The sequence below is a fragment of the Kryptolebias marmoratus genome, linkage group LG12 (genome assembly GCF_001649575.2).
Source record: "Kryptolebias marmoratus isolate JLee-2015 linkage group LG12, ASM164957v2, whole genome shotgun sequence".
NCBI lineage: Eukaryota > Metazoa > Chordata > Actinopteri > Cyprinodontiformes > Rivulidae > Kryptolebias > Kryptolebias marmoratus.
In genome coordinates, this window is record NC_051441.1 from 20,691,813 (window position 1) to 20,703,909 (window position 12,097).

The following is a 12,097-nucleotide window of genomic DNA, read 5'->3' on the forward strand; positions in this document are numbered from 1 at the left end:
AGACTAACTTTTTAGACCTAAATTTAATTTTAAGGAATTTTCCAATATTACAACAAAAGTTATTTTATGTGTCTGAAATTATCTGAATTTCCTAATCACGTTTCGTCTGTTTTGCTCTGCAGGTGTATCCAGTGTGATTCCTGTCTGATTTAGTTTCACAGTCATAAAATTATGTTGTTTTTTTTTAATATTTGTAGCTACTTTTGGTTCATGCATTCAAATAGCTGATATCGGTTTGCTGCACCAAACAGATATTGGGGACTAGATTAACGCAATGCGCCCAGGAAGCTTCAAACCATCTGCTTCTGCTCCTCTTCATGACACGCTTCCATCCTCGTTAAAATATCAGGGTTTTTTTTTCTTTGACACTTCCGACGGAGCTCCGCTTTCTCTGTTCTCCATCAACCAATCATCCAATGAACGTTCCTCTCTGAGCCTCGTGGGTTTGTTGCGTCAGGCTGATGCTGGGATGAAACTGGACGTGTGACTGATGACAGGGGGGGCTCTGCCTCTGAGCTGCATCATTACTGAAAGGTGAAGCAAAGCAGACCATAAATACGCGTGTCACTATGCAAATGAATTAGCTGACTCTAAGTGTGTTCAGAAGAGCGAGGTGTCCAACAGGAGAGGGGGGAAACGCGGATGTGAATGCAGCAGCTCAATGTCAGAAACAGACATAATTTGAAAGGAAAGGTGCCAAAAGGAGGTCAGACCGGGATAAGACGCGCATATGACATCCTGTCTGGTTCTGAATCCTCGCTGGGCAGCAGAACCCGTGATGTTCGTGTATGACAACAACCTGGACGACTTGAACAGGAACATGGAGGGGCTAGTGGGCAGTGGGAACTTCGTGGCGGCCACCGCAGCGAGCCAGTGCCGCAACATCATGGCGCATCCCGCCGCTGCATTCGGGGGCCACCCCTCCAGCCTGGTGCACTCCTCCGCCGCCGGCTGCTCCTCGGTCGACGGGTCCACTTCTTCAGGCTCCAGTGAGACGAGCGCGTCCTCGGGGAAACACTGTGCGGCAGCTGGACCGTGCCCGGGAGCCGCCGTGCCGCACCAAACCTCCTCCGGCGCGGCTGCGTTACCGTACAGCTACTTTGGGAACGGTTACTATCCCTGCCGGATGGGCCGCGGGTCTCTCAAGTCCGGCTCCCAGGCGGCCGGAGCCTCGCTCAGCTCGCAGTACATGGACACCACAATGAGCTCTGACGAGTATCCGAACCACCGAGCAAAGGAGTTCGCCTTTTACCACGGCTACGCCAGTCCTTACCAGTCCGTGGCCAGCTACTTAGACGTGTCCGTGGTTCAGACGCTGGGAGCCGGGGAGCCGCGCCATGACACCCTGCTCCCCATGGAGAGCTACCAGCCCTGGGCCCTGACCAACGGCTGGGGGGGACAGATGTACTGCTCCAAAGACCAGGCTCAGGCTGGGCACCTCTGGAAGTCTGCTCTTGCGGGTAATCGGAGCTGAAATCAGCTTTTATTTCACAAATACCTATACGTAAGGTGGAGGTTTTAGCCAGAAGTGTTTTGTCGTTCTGAATGATTTATTTAGCTAAACAGCCTTAACCATTTGCAACATATTAGTAGCATGTCTTATAGAATAACCAACGCGAATATTATTATAGTCATGATAATGAAACAGTTTATATTATTCAAAAATGAGTAGAGACTAAAATAACTTATTTAAAGTCAAAAGCTCTTTGCTGATGTTGTAGATTTAGCAGTTACATCTGTTTTACATAGTTTGATGGAAGGTATTTAATGCGCTAAAGGTGAGATTAAATTATTGATTTTGATCTGCTATATTATTATTTTTATTATTATCATTAGTTTATTATTATTGACACTAATAATCATATTTTACAGAGGACACTGGTTTCCCATCAACTTAAGTTATTTATATTTTATGTAGACCTTGTTAGGCGTCCTTGTTCCTGTAACAAGCTAGTTATTAAATTAACTCATATCCATTCTACATTTTAAAAGAAAATCATTTAAACACATTGTATTTTATTCAAGTGCGTGCGGAAATGATCACATTGAAATGGGTAATAATAGAAAATGGCGAATGTTTTCTTCAGTTTTTACTTAGTTTTTTTTTTATTACACATAAAATGACCGTGCAGTTGGTGCCACGAACATGCTTTAAAATTACTAAAACGTGAGGATTTGATGTTTTTTTTTTTGTTGTTGTTGTTGTTTTGCTCTAAACAAATGCATAAGTCAGGCTGAAGAAGTGCAAATATTTAACACCAGATGTTGAGCATTTCTTATCTGGGTCACAAAAGAAATGAATAATTGCGCCCCAAACGTGACGTTTTTTCTTATTTGTTTATTTTAAAGCCTTTTATCTGCATGATATAAAGAGTAGGTTGTTTTGGACACGTGCGTTGCTTTGTGCAGCCCTCAGACGGTCTCTGCTCTCCTCTCCTCCCTAGATGTGGTGGCGCACCAGCACGACGGCTCGTCTTTCCGCAGAGGCCGGAAGAAGAGAATACCGTACACCAAAGTCCAGCTCAAAGAGCTGGAGAGGGAGTATGCGGCCAACAAGTTCATCACCAAGGACAAGAGGAGGAAAATCTCGGCTTTGACCAGCCTCTCCGAACGGCAGATCACCATCTGGTTCCAGAACAGGCGCGTGAAGGAGAAGAAATTCGTCGCCAAAGTGAAGAGCAGCGCACCGTAGCGTGCGGGGGTTCAGCTCTCAGGACAGTTTAGTGAATGACCTTGATGTACTTACGCATGAACTGAAGTGGGATGATGGCAGAAAAGTGGACTGTGACTTAAAAAAGATACAGACTAATGAAATAAACCTAAACTGATAAACCTCAGAGGTGCTATGGAAATACCTGACTTTCTGCCTGTTTGATGTAAATGTCTGTCCGTGTGTGTCTTTTGCTGTTTGTTGTGCTGTCTATGCCCTAGGGTCCAGTATATGTATGGCAGGGCTGTAATGTTCTCCACGTTGTTTATAATGTCGGTAAACCAATAATCACATTAAAGTGAAACTCTTAATAAATTCATTTAACCTGTAGTAGTCAGCGGATCTTATATCTTTACAGTCATCAAAGGAAAAACTGATCATTTGATCCTTTATTTTCTCCTGAGCGCGCCACCATACCTGATAGAAGATCCCGTCAAAGAATGGGAGCCACTCAGGTGATTAAAAGGTAATACCGCTGGAACATTAACGCAAAATATGACATCCTGACCCCCCCTCTGTTAAACCCGATACTCTCAGCTTTCGTTGTTCACCTGGAATCCTTTGGAATCTTCTGCTAATAATTAAAAACGAAACAAATATCCAACCTTCCAGACTGTTTTATAAAAAAGCATCAAGTCAAGTCAAACTTTATTTGTAGAGCGCATTTGATAAAAACAGTCACTAAGCTGTCAAGTAATAATAAAAATACAAGTGTAAAAAAGAACTACAAAACAACATACATATTAAAAAATACAGCCAAAAATATAACATTTCAAATATGTAAGTAAAGTTTACAATTTTTATTAGAACGCGCGGAGAAGAGGAGGAATATCTTCAAAGAGTGGGCCATAAAACGTGCGCAGACAGAAACACCCTGATTATCAGTATTATGAACTCGTTTATTTCAATTAAATTTCATAATGCTGTAAAACACATTAGATTTTCTTTGGACAGGTTTTGTGGTGCAGCAAAATCCTGTTCCTTTTTAGCCACACGGTGATGTCCTTAACAGCAGTTTTTGGTTTGGCTGTAAACTAAAATCCAAACCCTTTATAACACGTGCATTTAGAGATGACAGCACATTATTTTTTTATGATTTATCAGCAAGTTTGGCTGATAAAATTAAACAGATTTACTTTTCAGCCCAGTCGGCTGGTTGAAAGTATTTTATTTTATTTTTTACTTTCTGTTGTTTCGCCCTAAAAAAACAGTAAAAAAAAGATCGCCTACACATGAGAGTTTTACTGCAAGCTCTTATGTTGCCAGGAAACAGAAACTCTTTAACGTGGACATTAATTAAGTTATCAGCGGCAACTTTTTGTTAAAACAAACCCGGAGCCAAAGCCACCAGCAGATTAGTCATAGGTGATGATGCAAGTGTTATCACTTATTTCTAATTTATTTATTTATTTATTGGGGGCGATGGTATTTTGAACTTGCGTATTTTTTAAAGAAGAGTACAGGTCTATGGTCTGTGGTCAACAGCCACATTTCTTTTCCCCTCGTGTGTGTGTGTGTGTGTGTGTGCAGGATCGTGTTTAACACGGGCTCACCCTGAACTTGACAAACGTCGGTGTGTTCTGCTGACTTGTCGATTCTGTTTACTGCTTCTTCTCTCTCTGTCCTCCTTCAAAACCGTCAAACCTCACGGAAGCCGTGCGGCTCATAAAGCAGCTCTTCCCTTTGCTCCACATACCGAGGAGGAGGAGGAGGAGGAAGAGGAGGAATCCTGTGACCAGCACCGTGTATCACACCATCAGCTCTCTCTCTTATTCTACCTCGATTTCATGAAAAAAACATTATATGAGTCCAGCTGTTCTGACCACATCATGCTTTACAACAAACACACATATGCAGATTATAATCTGTGCTTCAACTATTGTTGCTTTCTTTAGTAAATCAGGAACACATGGTCGGGTTTAACTGCCTTAGTTTTGTAATAGGCTATTTGTGCTACAAAGTTACTTTGACTATATTTTTTAGAAAATATAGCATTTCTTTTTCAGACGATTGACCTTCATTCATGGAAGCCCAGTTTGCACTCTGTTCTTTAAACTTGCTCCCCTGTCTGACCAACAATCACTGATCAAGGACCTGTAAAGACTTTTTTGGCCACTGATTATTAAGAGCATTTTATGACTCATTCTCAATTCAATTCAGTTCAGTTTTATTATATAGTGCTAACTGATAATTCATCTCAGGGCCCTAGAAAATCATTCACATAGATTATAAAATGCCAATTAATAAAAATCATCTATCTAAGGAAGCCAACAGATTGCTTGACTCTTCACTTCACCACAGTCTCCCATCCTGGCAACAAAAGAAAGAAAAAAAAAGATCCCTTTTAACAGGAAGAAACCTCCAGCAGAACCAGAACCAGGCTCAGGATAAGTGGCCATCTTCCTCAACTGTCTCGGTTCGAGAGGACTTTAATCATAACTTTTTAAAAATTATTTAATATATATAATAGCTTTTTAAAACAGTCACTCTAAATAAAAATAAAATATTAGATTAGCTGAATTTAGCTATGCCGTCTGGCCTAATAATTATCTGAAGCTTTGGTCCCACCAAATAGATCATGGATGGCAATGAATTCAGACGATTTCAGAATCTCCCAAAAGCACAAGAAAAAAATTTGCACAAAGTTTGTTAAAGAAAAAAAAAAAAATAAAATAAAACACATACATCCAAGTAAGAAGCACATCAGGGGAGTATATTCAGTAAGATGAATAATATATTTTAAGCAGGTTAACTTGCTGGTTAACATGGATTTAATTAGCAGTATTTGCTTTCTATTATCTCACTGCTTCAATATAACAAAACAGGCTTATCTGACTAATAAATATTAGCTTAAAGCTTTAGATAAAAAAAACTAAATAAATGGGTTTTAAACAAGAGACAAATTTAATTTCTTAAACTGTGTCCATCCCTGGCAACTGCGAGAAGATTCTTATCTGATTTAAGTTAAACTCAAGTTTTATGAACAAAAAATTAAAAAAATAGTAGGAATAAAACTACTTGATGATTTAAAAAAACAAACAAACAGACAAAACATATACACAGACAAAACCATAAAAACCAAGGAAAATGCACTGACCATACTTCAGACTGTATTATTATTATTATTATTATTATTATTATTATTATTATTATTATTATTATTATTATTATTATTATTATTCAAATAGTTATACTTACTAAGGCTAATGCAACTGTATTTTCAATTCTAACAAGAAAGCTCTTTCGGCTTTATTCAAGAAAAACCTGCTTCAGAAACTTGTCATGTAATGGACAAATTTTGCAAGTTATTTGCCATCCATATACACATCTATGTCTTCAATAACACATGCATGAATTCATGGCATGATATAAAACAAATCCACTAGGCTTTTGTAATGCATTTTGTTTAAAAAAATTCCCAACAATTTGACAACCCAGCATGAATCATTCCAGATGGCCCACTATTTCTCAGAAGGGAATGCTTATGCAAATCTGTAAGAGAGCAGAAGTCTTTGATTGTCAAGTGTCATTGGAGTTGGAATTCTTCCTGTGCAACACAGTGTTTCTATTCTATTCTATTCTATTCTACAACATATATAAGACAGCAGAAGTGGGTGTGAGTACATACACATGTGCTCCCTAGAGAACACTTTATGTTTAAGACCAGGAATGCAGGACTGAGGCTCGTTTTTCTGTCAAGTTCATGTTCATCAGACCTCCAGGCCTCACACGACACACTCGCAAATACACACAAAAGAGCACACACAGTTTCCCCCCACCGTTTTTACCACCTTTCCTATCCGCCCGTCCCACTCTGTCTGCATCGCAGACTGTCTTTTTGTTTCCCAGGTTAGACTTTGCAATTGAACTTGAGACAGACAGACAGCTCGTAAACAGTTAGTAGTCTGGCCCTTGTCTGCTGTGGAGGGGTGCAAAAGGGCTGAGCAGTGGACACTGAGCAATCTGTTTTTCACGCAAACACATTCACATGAATTTAGAGCTTGTCTGGTTCTTAAAATTACAAGAAAATGTTATTTGAACTAAAAATAGTGTAATTATGAATGCAAGGTCTTTTGATTGGGTACTATTAAATCGTGATTTTTGCTAAACTGAAAAATAAAGTTTACATCTGGTTGTTAGGAACACAGTTAACACTTTGGTTATTTCCTAATTTTATAAAAACTACATTTACTTAAGATATGAAGTTAAGGAAAACATTGGATCCATATTCTTTTTTGTTTGTATTTCAGGTTTAACTCATGCTACACAAACCTAAATCTGGTTTTAGAACCAGAACAACTTGGTACACACAAAAAAGGTCTTGGTTCAAATTACAAGGGGTGGAGTTGGGTGGTGGGGATCATTGACCTTTCTCAAATAAAGGTTGGAACCCTCACAAAAGACTAGAAAACAAGAGGTTGTAGAATGTGGTGTTGGAGTTGTTGTGGCATTTAAACATTTTTATTTATTTATAATTAAACATGTTACTGTACATAAGGACATTTAAATTTGGAAAAATATTTCACTCTCCTCAAAAAAGACCAATTCCTAACCTTGCTGTTACACAAACCTTCCTACCATCATCATTACAAACATTATCAGTAACATTATCATTGCCATCATCATCCTTATTAACATTATTGTTAAAATGGCACAGTTGAAAGGCAATTTAGCTAAAATGGCCCATTTCATACAACGGGCCAAATAGGGTTGGAACATCATATGTCTTTAAAAATTTATAAGTAATCACATTAGCTGATTGTGTACACTTGCTGCAACCCTCATTGACATTAAACCCAGTTAAAAATTATGTTTGATATTTGGGTTTTTCTATATGCGGTTGGGGCAGAGAGTTGTATGTTAATTGCAAAAACCAGCCACCGCAGAGCCAGTTTCTTCTTTCAGACTGTCACCCTGATGAACACCTAACAGCCCGTGGCCCAGGAATACTACTGCAAATAACTCCCCATTCTATTTATTCTTGTCATTACATAAGTAGATTGGCACACTGCACAAGACCACATTATGTTCAGTCAATTATTGTCAGTCATTAATGCCAGTTTTTCTGTGTGCCATTAGGAACCTTATCTTCAAGAGAAGATAAGGTTACAAGCATTTATACCTAAATGCTTGTACAGTGACAGCAGCAGGGGAACTGGAATCAAATTCCTTGTTGTATGAAAAACTTGGCCAAATAAAACTGAATCTAGTTTTGATATCAAGTGCTACAGACAAAAACTAAGGGAAAAAAGGCCATAACAAAATTAACTCATAACTAATACAGATAATGAATATATTTTATAAAGGTTTATGAACAAAGCAAATAAAATAAAAAAGGCATTTGATATACTATTTAAAAATAAAGTGGAAACTTTTTAAGCAGGTTTTTTTTCTCTTTAACAGCTATATTTTTGGTACCGACTCATTTTAGCTGAAACTGTAAACTAAAATAGGTCACAGCTTCAAACATCAATCACATTAAAATTGTGATGCAAAACAGATGCATCCTGATGCAGTTCAAAAATCCTAACAATGGGCTATTTTCATCATTGTGCATTGCAGACATAGTGCTTTGTGAATTACTCAAATGCCACTGATGAGTGGGTGCTGTCAGTGCAACTCTTTGCACAATGTAAGCTGTGGAAATGATTATGATGAAAAAAAAATGTTTACATCCATTAAAATACTGTCTTTGAGAGCAAACAATATCAAAGTTTAAGCAAAACCCACCAACATTACAATGACCTTCCTACTAGAATGGTTGTTTTATTGGTTTATTATTTAATTTATTTTATAACAGAATCCACACACTCCCAAAAACAGAGCACTCACAAAGGCACCCACACACACATAAACACAGAAATACAAAAACAGTAATATTTAGGGATGAACATCTCTGCAAATAAAGTGTTAATTTTTTTTAATTGAATTAAATTTGTATTGCATGAATAACCTTACTATGTTGTTAAATTTGTCAAATCAATGAAGATACAACTTGCAGTCAATAAATTAGGCTAATAGCATTACCAGGTTAATGAGGTTTAATTTGAAAACCTGGAGCGGAAAAATGGAGCGGGAGATCGACAGGCGGATTGGTGCAGCGTCTGCAGTGAAGCGGGCGCTGTACCGGCCTGTCATGGTGAAAAGAGAGCTGAGTCAAAAGGCGAAGCTCTCGATTTACCGGTCGATCTACATTCCTACCCCCATCTATGGTCACAAGCTTTGGGTAGTGACCGAAAGAACGAGATCGCGAATACAAGCGGCTGAAATTAGTTTTCTCCGCAGGGTGTCTGGGCTCTCCCTTAGAGATAGGGTGAGAAGCTCGGTCATCCAGGAGGGACAGAGTAGAGTTGTTGCTTCTCCACGTCGAGAGGAGCCAGTTGAGGTGGCTCGGGCATCTGGTGAGGATGCCCAAGCCTGGGAGGAGGCCCAGAGGAAGACCCAGGACACGCTGGAGGGACTATGTTTCTCGGGTGGCCTGGGAACACCCTGGTATTCCCTCGGAGGAGCTGGCCCAAGTGGCTGGGGAGAGGGAAGTCTGGGTCTCCCTGCTTAGGCTGCTACCCCCGCGACCCGACCCCGGATAAGCGGAAGAAGATGGATGGATGGATGAATGGACCTGTGCAAAAGGTTGCAGCCAACAGCAAAAGCGATAGGGCTCACTAGATGCATTCAGTTGTTTCTTTCAAACCCAACCAATAAAAAATATATCAAACACCTCAAACATACAATAATTTGTATATATGGGCCACTAGTAACTGAAGCTGAATAGCTTTGTACTATAGGATTATTTTTTAGCCCATGTTGGTTTAGTGATTGCTACCTAATTAGTGAATAATACGTGATTTCTTCTTTAATCTTCAAACTTCATGCTAATTCTTATATGGATTAGTGCAATGAGATCTAAACAACATATATTAACTTGCAATTACAAGCCTAAAGAAGTAGCATCATTAATGCGGTTATGTGCACACACGTCTGCATTTTGTGTTCTGCTGAACTTCTGCTCCTCAACCATTTAACAAATATGAGACAGTACTTTAAATGCACCAAGAAGAGCAGCTAATTTAATTTGATTTGTTAAAAACAACTTATGTGTACATGATTTTTTTCTTTTTTGTAAAATCCCTCATATTCTTTAGACAAAGAGTGGATGAATCCAAATGTTTTTTTTGCACTTTAAACAATAAGGACAAAGTTGCTGCACTTAGATCTTTCTACAAATGCCTGTGTTCATTTACTTGTCTACTTACTTTACTTTCTAATTTGCTGCACATGTGAGGCATCACTCACCATGTTGTTGCACTTTCATTTTAGCAGATGGTCATCCTTACTCAGCTCTGACCCCACCCACCTGCTGATAAAAAGAACCTTATTCGTGGAGCGAGCTGCTCATCAAGAAAGGGCTGCATTTACCAGTGTCTGCAGAAGTGTGAGAAAATATTCACGTGTTTTTGCTTTGACACAGTCACTTACCTTACTTGGTATGAGATTTGTTTGGGCAAAGTGAGCTTGTAAGGAGTAAACTACTGGAAAAATGAATAAATAACACAAAAGGGGGAACTGAAAGGATGAGTGTCATACCAGGGAGTTATTCCAGTAAGTGGGTTATGTGAAAACTCTAAGTTAACACTGAATTTAGTAAAACAATGAGTTGTTTATTCCAAAAAGACAGGCACATGAAACTCTGAGTCTATCATCATGGTAGCAAACTCTGTGAAGTAAACCTGATCTCTGGCAGGTTTAATGAGAGAATCTCTGACTCTCTATTTGTCGCCTCCCAACTAAAGCAAGATGTCCCACATGAGTTGTCCATTTTAAACCGGTTCAGCTGATATCTGAGAAGAGTTATAATAATGTCTGTTGTCGAAAGAGGACTTTTTTGTCATAGATTGGATTCTGTTTCAATTTCAGATATGTTAGGGGTATAAAGGTGCACCGAAGTCATGGTTGGGTAGGGTCACAGTTCAGTACAATACAGAACAAGAAGAAAAAGAAAGAAATGCTAAATGCTATTTTTCTTCTTTTATTTTTCATTTTTTTACAGACAACAACTCTTCCAGAAACACAGAGAAAAAAAACAACATACTTGTTAGTGTGAGGTGGGGGTGGGGGTCTATGCACAGTAGCAATCTGACATCTTGAGTTGTCATCTTGTAAATTCATTATACATAGTCATACTTTACTGTCTTTAATTATTTATTTCATGTGCAAAAGGTAACCCACAGGTCATGTGCCAAACAAAAAGTTTGATAAACTCCACAAAGGTATTTCTTAAGAAAATATTACTAAAAATTGAATAAAACATAACCCACAGAGTGTGTGCTTCAAAGAATTTGACCCAAACTTCATGCACAACAAAAAGCAGCACAGAACTGAATATTTCCCAATGTGAAACAAATTAAATGAAATGTGAAAAACTCATAATTCTTTCACAGCTAAGTGCTAGTGAAAAAATAAGACTCAATATCAGGAATATTAAATAAATGTACTAATGGCTTGCCACAGTAGTTTTCAAAGTGCATGATACAACTACCTGCCATATCTGCACATCTCATCTCTGTCTGCTGCAGCTGTCTTTGATCAGAGGCACTGCAGAGCTTTTTCCACATAGCTGATTTGAATCAAACAGGTAGGATTTTGCTTCTGCATGTTTTTCTGAACCAACCATGTTTTGTTTGATGTTTAAGTAGTATTTTTCGTTGCTTATTTTCTGTTACCGCTGTTAGCAAAATGCAGTTAAAACTGTGCTCTGTCAGTTTACTGCACCTGTCCAAAAGTCTGTACCAAACTCTCACAATACGATTACATGTATGGTTACACCCATAGTTTGAATAGTATCACATTTAATCAGATTCACTCATTAATGTCCTTAACTTACTCTAGCCAGACATGCATAACAAACTGCAAGTGGACTCTCATCAGAACAAATTTTGTGCATAGAATTGAGACATATTTTGCAGAAAGTATTTTGTTGATTAACATCCCTTCACGATCATTAAAAAATAAAGACCATTCCCATTCATTTTTACAAGCTTACAAATGCAACAGTTTAAATTTATAAAACTAGCCTCAAGAGGGATCTGTTCTTGAGGACATGAGGGCTACTTTGTTCCCTCACCTGAATGTTGCATCACTAATTCTCAGCCTTCCCCGAATGTCTTATATCATGCACACTTCTTGATATACTTGGGTGGTCAAGGTTTTGATTACTTTTGCATCCTTATTAACTTTTTTACTTGCTTGATTACAGAGTCTGTGTACCTGTTGGTGTCACTGAAGAGATAATCACTGGCAGCAACCTCTCTGAACAAGTTCCAATCAGTGCTTGCAAAACAGTCCTCAGTTAATACAGTTACATCCGCAGACTAGATTCTGATCTGCTTC

The 12,097-nt window shown here is 38.7% G+C and overlaps 1 protein-coding gene across 1 annotated transcript; it reads left to right on the plus strand.

The window, feature by feature from the left end:
* The first annotated feature begins 201 nt into the window (after positions 1 to 201).
* hoxb13a (homeobox B13a) lies at positions 202 to 3,324 on the plus strand. The gene is made up of 2 exons (XM_017434432.3): positions 202 to 1,460; positions 2,445 to 3,324. The coding sequence occupies exons 1-2, from the start codon at positions 731 to 733 to the stop codon at positions 2,690 to 2,692; spliced, it is 978 nt and encodes a 325-aa protein (XP_017289921.1). The 5' UTR covers positions 202 to 730; the 3' UTR covers positions 2,693 to 3,324.
* Positions 3,325 to 12,097: the final 8,773 nt, after the last annotated feature.